The following is a 14,463-nucleotide window of genomic DNA, read 5'->3' as shown; positions in this document are numbered from 1 at the left end:
TTTTTTTTTTTTTTTTTTTTGAGACAGTCTCACTCTGTCACCCAGGCTGGAGTGCAATGGCAAGACCTTGGCTCACTGCAACCTCTGTCTCCCAGGTTCAAGCAATTCTGCTGCCTCAGCCTCCCAAGTAGCTGGGACTACAGGCACGCACCACCATGCCTGGCTAAGCTTTGTATTTTTAGTACAGATGGGGTTTCACCATTTTGGCCAGGCTGGTCTCAAACTCTTGGCCTCATGATCCGTCCACCTCGGCCTCCCAAAGTGCTAGGATTACAGGCGTGAGCCACCCTCCTGGCCGCTTGTATCTTTTAGCCAGCATTCTTAGATCCGCAGATAGGCTCAACGCACTCAAGCCTTATAGCACAATCTTCTTTGTAGTTTTAGCCTTTTTCCAGGAAATCGGCTTAGTCTGCCCACCGTAGTCACTCTGCTTCCTGCCATAACACTGCTTCCCCTGGGCATACCAAAATCCTTGCCCTGTGTCACTCGGTGGGGATAGTGCTTGCCACACTTCTTACACAAAGTCCGGCGGGTTTTAGGAACATTCACCATGTTTGTGTGAGCGCCATCAGCACAGAAAGAAACTTTGCATCTTTTTCAGAGCCCAGACTCTCGTAAGTTTACAACTCTCTGGGTTTCCTCCTCCTATTTTCAAACTTGTAACCTCCGGAGGCCAGCTAGAGATAAAAACCCTTGGCTGGGCATGGTTGCTCACGCCTGTAATCCCAACACGGAGGCCGAGGTGGGCAGATCGAGGTGGGCAGATCACCTGAGATCGGGAGTTTGAGATCAGTCTGGCCCACATGGTGAAGCACCATCTCCACCAAAATACAAAAATTAGCGAGCATAGTGGTGGGCGCCTGTAATCCCAGCTACTTGGGAGGCTGAGGCAGGAGAATCACTCCCTCCCGGGAGGTGGAGGTCACAGTGAGCCGAGAACGTGCCATTCTACTCTAGCCTGGGCAACAAGAGTGAAACTTCGTCTCAAGAACAAAAACAAAAACCCTCACCTGCCGGGCGCAGTGGCTCAGGCCTGTAATCCCAGCACTTTGGGAGGCCGAGATGGGTGGATCACGAGGTCAGGAAATGGAGACCATCCTGGCTAACACGGTGAAACCCCGTCTCTACTAAAAAATACAAAAAACTAGGCGGGCGAGGTGGCGGGCGCCTGTAGTCCCAGCTACTCGGGAGGCTGAGGCAGGAGAATGGCGTGAACCTGGGAGGCAGAGCTTGCAGTGAGCTGAGATCCGGCCACTGCACTCCAGCCTGGGTGACAGAGCGAGACTCCATCTCAAAAAAAAAAACCCCTCACCCATTCATTAAAGATAGGAAATATTATGCTAAGAAGTGATCTCCAACGGAAATAAAACTGGCAATTTTTAAAGAAGAGAAGATTTCCTTAAGGTTGAAGAGTATTCCATTGTGTAATTAATACCATTTTTTTGCCGGGCGCGGTGGCTCAAGCCTGTAATCCCAGCACTTTGGGAGACGGGCGGATCACGAGGTCAGGAGATTGAGACCATCCTGGCTAACACAGTGAAACCTCGTCTCTACTAAAAATACAAAAAAAAAAAAAACTAGCCGGGCGAGGTGGCGGGTGCCTGTAGTCCCAGCTACTCGGGAGGCTGAGGCAGGAGAATGGCGGGAACCCGGGAGGCGGAGCTTGCAGTGAGCTGAGATCCGGCCACTGCACTCCAGTCCAGGCAACAAAGCGAGACTCCGCGTCAAAAAAAAAAAAAACCTTTTTTTTTTTTTTTTAGACAGAGTCTCACTCCATCACCCAGGCTGGAGTGCAATGGTGCAATCTCAGCTCGCTGCAACCTCCAACTCCCTGGTTCAAGCGATCCTCCTGCCTCAGCCCCCCAAGTAGCTGGGACTACAGGCGCCCACCACCACACCTGGCTAATTTTTTTGTATTTTTAGTAGAGACAGGGTTTCACCATGTTGGCCAGGCTGGTCTCAAACTCCTGGCCTCAAGTGATCCACCCGCCTTGGTCTCCTAAAGCGATGGGATTACAGGTGTGAGCCACCGTGCCCAGCCTACCAGGTTTCCTTTTTAAGGCTTGGGGTCCCAATAATCTCATAACCCAGGCAGTAGTCAGTGTACCCAACGGGCACCACATTTTCCATTCATCCAGTGATGGTCTGTGGGGAAAAGAAAGAGATCAGCCTGTTACTGTGTCTATATAGAAGGAAGTAGACATGAGAGACTCCATTTGGCTCTGTATTTGAGATGCTGTTAATCGGTGACCCTACCCCCAACTTTGTCCTTGCAAGAGACAGGTGCGAAGGTGATTTAAGGTTAAAAGGATATTGGGCTGTGCGGGATGTGTCTTTGTTAAACAAGTACCTGAAAGAAGCTTGATGGTTAAAAATCCTGCCCCTCCCTGGGATTGGCACATCTCCGGGTAATACCCATTGTGTGCCTTGTTTACTGAGTAAGGAGAAAACGCCTTTAGGAATAAGGTGGGGCTTGCTGGAGCAATACTGCTAAAAGGTTTATGGAGATGTTCGCATATACATCTCAAGGCACAGCATTTTCCTTTAAACTTATTCATTCATGTTACAAGGATGTTTTCATATGTCTTACTACCGATTTCCTCCCTACAATGATCCTATTGTCCAGCTGCTCCCTTATCCTTTTCATGGTAAAGATAATTCTCATTAAATACTAAGGGAACTCAGAGGCCGGTGCCAGTGTGGGTCCTCTGTAAGCACAGCGCGGGTCCCCTGGGTCCCGCTTTTCTTTCTCTATACCTTGTCTCTGTGTATTATTTCCTTTTCTCAAGTCTCTCGTCCCACCTAACGAGAAGCACCCACAGGTGTGGAGGGGCAGGCCACCCCTACAATGGTCACTTAGACTGACTCTATATCTTGGTAACTGTAAATAAAGCTGCACTGGCCAGGCACTGTGGCTCATGTTTCTGATCCCAGGACTTTGGAAAGCCAAGTCAGGAGGATCAGTTGAGCCCACAGGAGTTTCAGACCAGCCTTGGCAACATGGTGAAACCCTGTCTCTACAAAAAAAATACAACGATCAGCGAGGTGTGGTGGGAGACTATGGTGGCAGGATTGCTCGAGTCTGGGAGGTTGAGGCTGCAGTGAGCTGTGATCGCCCCACTGTACTCCAGCCTGAGCCACAAAGAGAGACCTCGTTTCAAAAAAAAGTATAGCCAGGTGGTGGCTCACGCCTGTAATTCCAACACATTGGGAGACTGAGGCGTTTTGATCACGCAATCAGGAGTTCAAGACCAGCCTATCCAACATAGTGAAATGCCGTCTCTATTAAAATACAAAATTTAGCCAGGCACAGTGGCAGGTGCCTGTATAATCCCAGCTACTCAGGAGGCTGATGCAGGAGAATCGCTTGAACCCGGGTGGGGGGGCGGGGCGGAGGTTGCAATGAACTGAGATTGCGCCACTGCACTCCATCCTGCATGACAGAGTGAGACTCGTCTCAAACAAAAAGTGTAAAATAAAGTTATGGTGTAGAAAGTAGAGTTGTTTTAAATGCACTAGCTGGCTGGGTGTGGTGGCTCACGCCTGTAATCCCAACATTTTGGGAGGCCAAAGCGGGCAGATCACGAGGTCAGGACATCGAGACTATCCTGGCTAACATGGTGAAATCCCATCTCTATTTAAAATACAAATAAAATCAGCCAGGCGTGGTGGGATGTGCCTGTAATCCTGGCTACTCGGGAGGCTGAGGCAGGAGAATCGCTTAAACCCAGGAGGCGGAGGTTGCAGTGAGCGGAGATCATGCCACAGCACTCCAGCCTGGGGGACAGAGCGAGATCCTCTCTCAAAAGAGAAATAACCACAGTTCATGTGCATTTTATTGTAATTTTTAATTGTCTTTGCCCGCATTATTTTTGATCTGGGATTGGTGAAATCCAGATATGTCAGGCCAGCGGTACGATCCCTGAAAGGGACAGAAACAGGTCAAAAATAAGGACCAGGACAGACACCAGAGTTGATGAAGATCTAGCACCCGTGTTCAGAACACACAGTCCCTCTCTAAGCCTCAATGCCATTTCTTTTTTGAGACCGAGTCTTGCTCGTTGCCCAGGCTGGAGTGCAATGGTGTGATCTTGGCTCACAGCAACCTCCGCCTCCCAGGTTCAAGGGATCCTCCTGCCTCAGCCTCCCGAGTAGCTGGGATTATAGGTGTCTGCCACCACGCCCAGCTAATTTTTATATTTTTAGTAGAGACGCGGTTTCACCATGTTGGTCAGGCTGGTTTCAAACTCCTGACCTCAGGTGATCCACCCAAGTCGGCCTCCCTAAGTGCTGGGATGGCCCTTCTGAATTTCTAAGTCCTGGAGGGGTCGCCTGCTTCCTCCTAGGACACAATGTGGACCGACTTCTGCTCACCTCTGAGTTCGTCCTTTGCTCTCTCAGACAAATCCATTCGGTGCATCTTTTCAAAGACCTGGATGGTCGCCAGCTCCGTCCAGTAGCTGTGACAGTGGCTGATGAGGATTTCCGCCAGTTGCTTCCCATCCGCCTCGTCTACCTCCTTCTGGGGGATCTTTTGGGCCTCGTTTCCCAGGGAGACTGTCCTGAGCAGAGACTTGAACTTGCTCAGCTCATCCTGGCTGAGCTGCTCCAGGAGAGCCTGCAGGTTGAAGTTCACCTGGGTCGAAGACACCATCTTGTCCCACGTGGGAGTTCTGATGAGAATTAAGGGAGGAATGGAGAGGGATGGTGATCAGCACTCCTGTCTCAATGCCAGTCCCCTCTGTGCCATGAACAAGGGCACTCTCAGATTACCCTGCTTCTTCAAGAACAAACTCCCAGCCTGGGCAACACGGTGAGACCCCCATCTCCACAAAAAGTAAGTTAGCAGTGGGTGGTGGTGCATGCCTGTAGTCCTAGCTACTCAGGAGGCCGAGGTGGGAGGATGGCTTGAGCCTGGGAGATTGAAACTGCAGTGAGGCTTGATTGTGCCACTGCACTCCCATCTGGGCAACAGAGTGAAACCTCATCTCATTTTACTTTTATTTACTTATTTTTGAGACAGTTTCACTCTGCTGCCCAGGTTGGAGTGCAGTGGTGTGATCTCAGCTCACTGCGACCTCCGCCTCCCAGGTTCAAACAATTCTCCTGCCTCAGTCTTCCGAGTAGCTGGGATTATGGGCACCCACCACCACACTCAGCTACTTTATTTTTTTATTTTTATTTTTTGAGATGGAGTGTCACTGTCACCCTGGCTGGAGTGCATTGCCACAATCTCAGCTCGCTGCAACCCCCACCTCCCGGATTCAAGCAGTTCTCCTGCCTCAGCTGCCCATGTAGCTGGAATTACAGGTGTTCACCACTATGCTCAGCTAATTTTTGTATTTTTAGTAGAGATGGGGTTTCACCAAGTTGGCCAGGTTGGTCTCGAACTCCTGACCTCCTGATTCGCCCGCCTCGATGCCCAGCTAGTTTTTCTAACTGCAGAATAACCAGCTACTGTTAGGGTTTTCCCTGAGGGACTGCTCAGGCTCTAAAAGTTAGCCTATAAAGTGAAAACTCTCTCATTATAGCAAAGTAGTAACACAACAATGCAAGGACGAGCACAGATCGGATGAGGAAGTGGAAAGCTATGTCAATCACCCAGGAGATGAGACACTTCATGAAAACTGGGGTGAATGTGAAAATGCAAACACACAGCCAGGCACGGTGGCTCACGCCTGTAATCCCGGCACTTTGGGAGCTGAGGCAGGCGTATCACGAGGTCAGGAGATCAAGACCATCCTGGCTAAAACAGTGAAACCCCGTCTCTACTAAAAATACAAAAAATTAGCCGGGTGTGGTGGCGGGCACCTGTAGTCCCAGCTACTCGGGAGGCTAAGGCAGAATGGCGTGAACCCGGGAGGCAGAGGCTGCAGTGAGCCGAGATGGCGCCACTGCATTCCAGCCTGGGCGACAGACTGAGACTTCGTCTCAAAAAAAAAAAAAAAAAAGCACACACGGAGACCTCTCAGGAGTGATCCAGTACTTTCGCTTCGCCCTCTGGTCTTGCAGTGGACACTGGTTTGTCAAGCATTTGAGGAGCTGTGGCCCCAGGCTCGAGCGGGGCAGCGAAGCTGGGGCAGAGAGGCCTCAGCAATTCACTGTGCCGGTGTGCTAGGGTTTGCTTTTTTGAGACGGAGTTCAAAAAAACTCCCCAGGTGCAATCTCGGCTCTCTGTAACCTCCGCGTTCCAGGTTCAAGCGACTCTCCTGCCTCAGCCTCTTGAGTAGCTAGGATTGCAGGCACTGGCCACCACGCTAGGCTAATTTCTGTAATTTTAGTAGAGATGGGGTTTTGCCATGTTGGCCAGGCTGGTCTCGAACTCCTGACCTCAAGAGATCTGAAGCACCTCAGCCCCACAATCTGTTGGGATCACAGGCATGAGCCACTGCATCTGACCAACACTGTTTATTACTTAATCACTCTTTTTGGCTCTGGCCACTCCCCAGGTGGGTTGGATTCACACAGAATAAATGGAAAACAAAGAGCTAGTGAATGGAGGTTACTTAAATGGAAGTAAAATGGCAAGTTTAATTAAAACAGGCTTGAGGCTGGGCCTGGTGGCTCATGCCTGTAATCCCAGCACTTTGGGAGGCTGAGGCGGGTAGATCGCCAGAGGTCAGGAGTTCGAGACTGTCGGGCCTTTGAGCCCAAGCCGAGCCATCGCATCCCCTGTGACTTGCACATATATATGCCCGCCCAGATGGCCTGAAGTAACTGAAGAATCACGGAAGAAGTGAAAATGCACTGTCCCTGCCTTAACTGATGACATTCCACCACAAAAGAAGTGCAAATAGCCGGTCCTTGCCTTAAGTGATGACATGACCTTGTGAAATTCCTTCTCCTGGCTCATCCTGGCTAAAAAAGCTCCCTCACTGAGCACCTTGTGACCCCCACCGCTGCCCACCAGAGAACAACCCGCCTTTGACTGTAATTTTCCTCACCTACTCAAATCCTATAAAACGGCCCCACCCCTATCTCCCTTCACTGACTCTTTTCGGACTCAGCCCGCCTGCACCCAGGTGATTAAAAAGCTTTATTGCTCACACAAAGCCTGTTTGGTGGTCTCTTCACATGGACGCACATGACAGAGACCAGCCTGGCCAATATGATGAAACCCCGTCTCTACTAAAAGTACAAAAATTAGTCGGGCATGGTGGCACATGCCTGTAGTCCCGGCTACTTGGGAGGCTGAGGCAAGAGAATCGCTAGAACCTGGGAGTGGGAGGCGGAGGCTGTGGTGAGCCATTGAACTCCAGCCTGGGGCAACAAGAGTGAAACTGTCTCAAAAAAAAAAAAAAAGGCTTGAAGATGAGTCCGAGGTGGAGCCTGGTCTCAGGTGTGTGGCTTTTACTTTACTGAGGCTGGCTGGGGGCCGTGGCTCACACCTGTAACCCCAGCACTTTGAAAAGCCAAGGCAAGCCAAGGTGGGAGGATTGCTTGGAGTTTGAGACCAGCCTGGCCAATATGGCAAAACCCTGTCTCTACAAAAAAAAAAAGATACAAAAAAAAAAAGTGCTGGGCACAGTGGCATTCACCTGTAGTCCCAGCTACTCAGGACGCTGAGGTGGGAGGATCACCTGAGCTAGGGAAGTTAAGGCTGCAGTGAGCTGTGATCGCACCACTGCACTCCAGCCTGGTAAAACAAAAACACAACACTGGGGTGGTGGCTGACGCTTGTAATCCCCGCACTTTGGGAAGCTGAGGTGGGTTGATCACTCCAGTCCAGAAATTCCAGACCAGCCTCGCAACATACCTAAGACTGTGTCTTTATTTTAAAAACAGCAGGGCCGGGTGGGGTGGCTCACACCTGTAATCCCAGCACTTAGGGAGGCAGAGGCAGGAGGATCACCTGAGGTCTGGAGCTTGAGACCAGCCTGGCCAACATAGTGAAACCCTCTATCGACTAAAAATACAAAAACTAGCTGGACATGGTGACAGGCAGCTGTAGTCCCAGCTACTCAGGAGGCTGAGGAACGAGAATTGCTTGAACCTGGGAGGTGGAGGTGGCAGTGAGCTGAGGTAGCACCATTGCACTCCAGCCTGGGAAACAGAGCTACTTTGTCTCAACAACAACAACAAAATATATATATAGCAGTAGCAACAAAAACTTTACAGAAAGGGTGTAACACCTCTCTACATGCTAGCTGTGAATAACGTGAGAATGACCACTAGCATAGGTATTTGCATAAGACTCAGGTCGGGAAGCTGGAATAGAATGAGGATAAGAGGCTCCACCACCTCAATGAATAAATGACAATACCTTCTGTTAAGGACTCATTAGACACAACCTCAGCACTGCCCAGGACTCCACACACAGCAACCACAGCATCTGACCTGTTCCTTTTTTTTTCTTTTTTTTTGAGCTCTATCCTAAATTCCCCAAGACAACAGAAATAAAAGCACACAAACCTATCCTCTTATGAACCAATGTAAACTAGAGACACTCTAGATCTAAGCATCTGCTACTCTTTCCCAAGTCAGAACCACTGAATTTTTTTTTTTTTTGAGAGTTTCTCTCTTGCTGCCCAGGCTGGAGTGCGGTAGCACGATCTCGGATCCCCACAACCTCCGCCTCCCGGGTTCAAGGGATTCTCCTGCCTCAGCCTGAGGAAAGAGAGAGACCCTCTCATATTGTTTTATACTCAGTACTTGTTTTAAGAAAAAAAACTGGGAGGTAAAACCAAAGACAGGCAGCCCGGCGCCAAGCCCAGAACCAGGTCTGGGTCTGCCTGGCCTAAACCCAGTAGTTAAAAATCAACTCATGACTTAGAAACCCGTGTTCCTGATACTGTATAGAAGAACATTTTGAAACTCCCTTCCCTGTTGTTTCTCTGACTACCAGTGCATGAAACCCCCGTCCCGTATCTCCCAGATTGCTTAATCACAACCCTTTCATATGAAATCTTTAGTGTTGCTGGGCGCGGTGGCTCAAGCCTGTAATCCCAGCACTTTGGGAGGCCGAGACGGGCGGATCACGAGGTCAGGAGATCGAGCCCATCCTGGCTAACACGGTGAAAACCCATCTCTACTAAAAGAAAAAAAAAAAAACACAAAAAACTAGCCGGGCGACGTGGCGGGCGCCTGTAGTCCCAGCTACTCGGGAGGCTGAGGCAGGAGAATGGCGTAAACCCGGGAGACGGAGCTTGCAGTGAGCTGAGATCCGGCCACTGCACTCCAGTCCGGGCGACAGAACGAGACTCCGCCTCAAAAAAAAAAAAAATCTTTAGTGTTGTGAGCCCTTAAAAGGGACAGAAATTGTGCACTCGGAGAGCTTGGATTTTAAGGCAGTAGCTTGCCGATGCTCCCAGCTGAATAAAGCCCTTCCTGCTACAAGTCGGTGTCTGAGAGGTTTGGTCTGTGGCTGGTCCTGCTATAAGCCTCCCCAGGAGCTGGGATTACAGGCACGCTCCACCATGCCCACCTAATTTTACACTTTCAGTGGAGACGGGGTTTCTACATGTTGGTCATCACCTCAGGTGATCTGCCCGCCTTACCCTCCCAAAGCGCTGGTATTACAGGTGTGAGCCACCCAGACCGGCAGAACCACTGAACTTCTAACAGAAGAACAGATTTAGGCCCGGAACAGCGGCTCTTGCCTGTAATTCCAGCACTTTGGGAGTCTGAGGCAGTAAGATCTCTGGAGCCCGGGAGACCTGCTTGGGCAACATACTAACACCCTACATCTAGTGAGTCTCTACAAATAGTGATAATATTATTTAGCCGTAACAGATGTGGTGGCACCCTCCCACGGTCCCAGCTACTTCAGAGGCTCAGGTGCGAGGGTTGCTTGCGCCCAAGAGGTCAAGGCTTCAGTGAGCTGAGATCCTGCCACAATGCTCTAGCCTGGGAAACAGAGTAAGACCCTCAAAAAAAAAAAAAAAAAAAAAAAAAAAAAAACACGAAAAAAGACAACTCCAGGTTCCAGCAAGAGAACAATGTTTTTCAGGCAACGTTTTTCAGGCATGGTGGCTCACGCCTGTAGTCCCAGCTACTCAGGAGGTTAAGGCGTGAAAATCGCTTGAACCTGGGAAGTGTTCAAGCTCGAACCTGATTGCACCACTGCGTTCCAGTCTGGCGGACAGAGCAAGACCGTCTTTCCGCCAAGAAAAAAAAAAAAAGACCGGGCGCGGAGGCTCACGCCTGTAATCCCAGCACTTTGGGAGGTCGAGGCAGGTGGCTTACAAGGTCAGGAGATCGAGACCATCCTGGCTAACACGGTGAAACCCCGTCTCTACTAAAAATACAAAAAACTAGCCGGGCGAGGTGGCGGGTGCCTGTAGTCCCAGCTACTCGGGAGGCTGAGGCCGGAGAATGGCGGGAACCCGGGAGGCGGAGCTTGCAGTGAGCCGAGATCGCCCCACTGCCCTCCAGCCTGGGCGACAGAGCGAGACTCTGTCTCAACTAAAAAAAAAAGAAAAAGGAGAAATTTTACCACTGTGGAATGGAGAAATAAGGAAATAAAGTTGCAGAGTTGCCCGAGAGCTACTCACCTCCCAACACCTGGCCCTACTCCCCGGCGGCACTGAGGAACGTAGGCTGAGAGAGCTCTAATAAAAAGGCTCCTCTCGGCCGCAGCCCTGTGATTGGCCCTCGGGGCGTAATCCCTGCTGAGCACTTCCTGTATCCACCGGAATTACTGAGAGGTCGGGGGGCGGGGCTCAATGTCTCCCATGAGCTTCCGGATCTGCACCTGTGGTTCTCAATCTAGGCTGCCTGTTAAACTTACCTATCTGGGGCCTCATTTCAAAGCACGAACGCCCAGAGATGCTGGTTGATGAGTTAGACTGGGGCTGCCTAGACCCTGGAGTTCTTTAAAGAGTCCCAGATAATTGTGATTGCCGCTGAGAACCACCGCTTAGAAGCCTCAGCTGTGATTGGCTACCTTCTCCCATCAACCCAAGTACATTATTAATAAAAATCCAACCGCATTTCAAGTGAAATATCAATGACACGTCAACTACGAGACACATGAAAAGCACCGAGTTCATCGGTTTTACACTCACAGTATTATTATTATTTGTAATGGAGTCTTGCTTAGTTGCCCAGGCTGGTGTGCAATGGCGTGATCTCGGCTCCTTGCAGCCTCCGCCTCCCGAGTTCGAGCAATTCTCCTGCCTCAGCCACCCGAGTAGCTGGGATTACAGGCATGCGCCACAACGCCTGGCTAATTTTTGAATTTTTTTTTTTTTTGAGATGGAGTCTCGCTCTGTCACCCAGGCTGGAGTGCAGTGGGGCGGTCTCGGCTCACTGCACGCTCCGCCTCCTGGGTTCCCGCCATTCTCCTGCCTCAGCCTCCCCAGTAGCTGGGACAACAGGCGCCCCCACCACGCCCGGCTATTTTTTTTTTTTTTGTATTTTCAGTAGAGACGGGGTTTCACCGTGTTAGCCAGGATGGTCTCGATCTCCTGACCTCGTGATCCACCTGCCTTGGCTTCCCAAAGTGCTGGGATTACAGGCGTGAGCCACTGTGCCTGGCTGGCAGTATTAATTTTGTAAACATATAAATAAGACTAAAAAGTTGAGTTTTATAGCTTTTTTAATTTTTTTTTTTGTTTTGCCTTTTCTTTTTTTTTTTTTTTTTATACTGTCACTGTCCCTCGGGCTAAAGTACAGTGGCGCCATCTCGGCTCACTGCAACTTCCTTCTCCAGAGTTCAAGTGATTCTCCTGCCTCAGCCTCCTGAGTAGCTGGGATTACAGGTGCGTGCCACTGCACCCGACTAATTTTTGTATTTTTAGTAGAGATGGGGTTTGACCATGTTTGACCAGGTTGGCCTTGAACTCCCAACCTCAGGTAGTCTGCCCACCTCGGCCTCCCAAAGTGCTAGGATTACAGGCATGAACCACTGCACCTAGCCTTTTGCTGTTGTTGTTGTATTTTTAGTAGAGACTAGGTTTCACTATGTTGGCCAGGCTGATCTCAAACTCCTGACCTCGTGATCTGCCTGCCTCGGCCTCCCGAAGTGTTTGGATTGCAGGCAGGAGACACCACGCCCGGCCTTTTTCATGTTTTTGAACCAATATATGTATATGTACATCTATATTTCTTTCCTTTTTGTTTTTTTCTTTTTGAGATAGGGTCTCACTGTCACCTAGGCTGGTGTGCAGAGGCACAATCATAGCTCGCTGAAGGCTACAGGCATACGGCATCATGTCTTACTAGATTTTTGTATTTTTTGTGGAGACGGGGGTCTCACTATGTTGCCCAGGCTGGTCTCAAGCCCATGGGCTTAAGCAATCTTCCTACCATGGCCTCCCGAAGTGCTGGGATTTCCGGCGTGAGCCACCATGCTTGACCCTGTATTTACTTATTAGGTCCTCTAAACTTTGCTACACAGTAGTGATTGCCATGACCCTACCCATTTTTCACAGTGTTTGAGAAAATCAAGGCAAGGTATATTTAGAAAAGCTGCCTGAGGTCTTGAAGATCACGAACAGCTGTCAGCTTCTGGAAGCCCAGCTCTTCACTGCTGCGCTCAGTTGCCAATTCTAGGAAGAATAAGAAAGTGAGGGGCCAGGTGTGGTTGTTCACGCCTGTAATCCCAAGCACACTGGGAAGCCGAGGCAGGTGGATCACCTGAGGTCGGGCAGTTCGAGACCAGCCTGACCAACATGGTGAAACCCCGTGTGTACTAAAAATACACAAAGCATTAGCTGGGCGTGGTGGCAGGTGCCTGTAATTCCAGCTATTCTGGAGGCTGAGGCAGGAAAATTGCTTGAACCTGGGAGGCAGAGGTTGCTGTGAGCTGAGATTGTGCCATTGCATTCCAGCCTGGACAACAAGAGCAAAACTCTGTAAAAAAAAAAAAAAAAAAAAAAAAGTGAGGGATGGAGGGAATAGGAAGGATGAATGAAAATGTGCCAGCAGTAGTTTTCAGACCACACATTTCAGTGAATTATTTTTCTTTTTTTTTTTTTTTTTGAGATGGAGTTTCGCTCTTGTCGCCCAGGCTGGAGTGCAGTGGCGTGATCTCGGCTCACTGCAACCTCTCCCTGCCAGGTTCTTGGGAGTCTCCTGCCTCAGACTCCTGTGTAGCTGGGACTACAGGCAGGCACCACCACGGCTGGCTAATTTTGTATTTTTAGTAGAGACGGGGTTTCACCATACCGTGTTGGCCAGGCTGTTCTTGAACTCCTGACCTCAGGTGATCCACCTGCCTTAGCCTCCCAAAGTGCTGGGATTACAGGCATGAGCCACTTCCCCCCACCTTTTTCTACCTTCTTAATATGGGCACCCTACCATAATTTGGAGGTACCTTTTTTTTTCCTTTTTGAGACAGAGTCTCGCTCTGTTGCCCAGGCTGGAGTGCAGTGGCGTGATCTCGGCTCACTGCAATCTCTGCCTCCCGGGTTCAAGCAATTCTCTGCCTTAGCCTCCTGGGTAGCTGGGATTACAGGCGCCTGCCACCATGCCAGGCTAATTTTTAGTAGAGACGGTATTTCACTATGTTGGCCAGGCTCTTATTGAACTCCTGATCTCAGATCCACCTGCCTCAGCTTCTCAAAGTGCTGGGATTACAGGTGTGAACCGCCATGCCCAGTCACAGTGCCTTTTAAAAAAAATTTTTGTATTTTCTTTTATTTATTTATTCTGAGACAGAGTCTCGCTGTTGTTGCACAGGCTGGAGTGCAGTGGCATGATCTTGGCTCACTGCAACCTCTGCCTCCCAGGTTCAAGTGATTCTCCCGCCCTAGCCTTCCAAGCGGCTGGGATTACACGCTCCTGCCACCATACCAAGCTAATTTTGTATTTTTAGTAGAGACAGGGTTTCACCACCCTGGCCAGGCCATACCAAGCTAATTTTGTATTTTTAGTAGAGACAGGGTTTCACCACCTTTGCCAGGCTGGTCTCGGACTCCTGACTTCAAATGATCCATCCACCTTGGCCTCCCAAAGTGATGGAATTACAGGCGTGGGACACCGTGCCCGGCCCCCTCCCCCTCTTTTTTAAATAGAGACTGGGTCTCCCTCTGTACACTGGGCTGGTCTTGAACTCCTGGGCTCCATGGCCCTCCTGCCTTGGCCTCCCAAAGTACTGAGATTACAGGTGTGAGCCACTATGCCTGGCCCATTATTTTATATTTTAATATAAATATTTACATTTATGAATTTCCATCAGTACAACACACACATTTCAACAGCCATTTCACCACCACTCAGTTCTAACATTTTTCAAAATACCCTTTGTTGGGGGACCGGGCACGGTAGCTCAAGCCTGTAATCCCAGCACTTTGGGAGGCCGAGACGGGCGGATCACGAGGTCAGGAGATCGAGACCATCCTGGCTAACACGGTGAAACCCCGTTTCTACTAAAAAATACAAAAATCTAGCCGGGCGAGGTGGCGGGCGCCTGTAGTCCCAGCTACTCGGGAGGCTGAGGCAGGAGAATGGCTAAACCCGGGAGGCGGAGCTTGCGGTGAGCTGAGATCCGGCCACTGCACTCCAGCCCGGGCCACAGAG

The 14,463-nt window shown here is 50.1% G+C and overlaps 1 protein-coding gene across 1 annotated transcript in view; it reads right to left on the bottom strand.

Moving 5' to 3' along the window:
* NLRP2 (NLR family pyrin domain containing 2) overlaps window positions 1-10,579 on the bottom strand; it is a 34,799-nt gene extending 24,220 nt beyond the window's left edge. Inside the window, exons 1-2 of the mRNA XM_026457571.1 lie at window positions 10,494-10,579; window positions 4,375-4,673 (exon numbers count right to left, since the gene is read on the bottom strand). Coding sequence (XP_026313356.1) covers window positions 4,375-4,654 — 280 coding nt within the window. The 5' untranslated portion in view covers window positions 4,655-4,673; window positions 10,494-10,579. The remainder of the gene's footprint in view (window positions 1-4,374; window positions 4,674-10,493) is intronic.
* Between the last annotated feature and the right edge of the window lie 3,884 nt (window positions 10,580-14,463).

The sequence above is a fragment of the Piliocolobus tephrosceles genome, chromosome 21, assembly GCF_002776525.5.
Source record: "Piliocolobus tephrosceles isolate RC106 chromosome 21, ASM277652v3, whole genome shotgun sequence".
NCBI lineage: Eukaryota > Metazoa > Chordata > Mammalia > Primates > Cercopithecidae > Piliocolobus > Piliocolobus tephrosceles.
The sequence above is the reverse complement of the archived record's forward strand: the minus strand, read 5'-3'. Positions and strand labels throughout refer to the sequence as shown.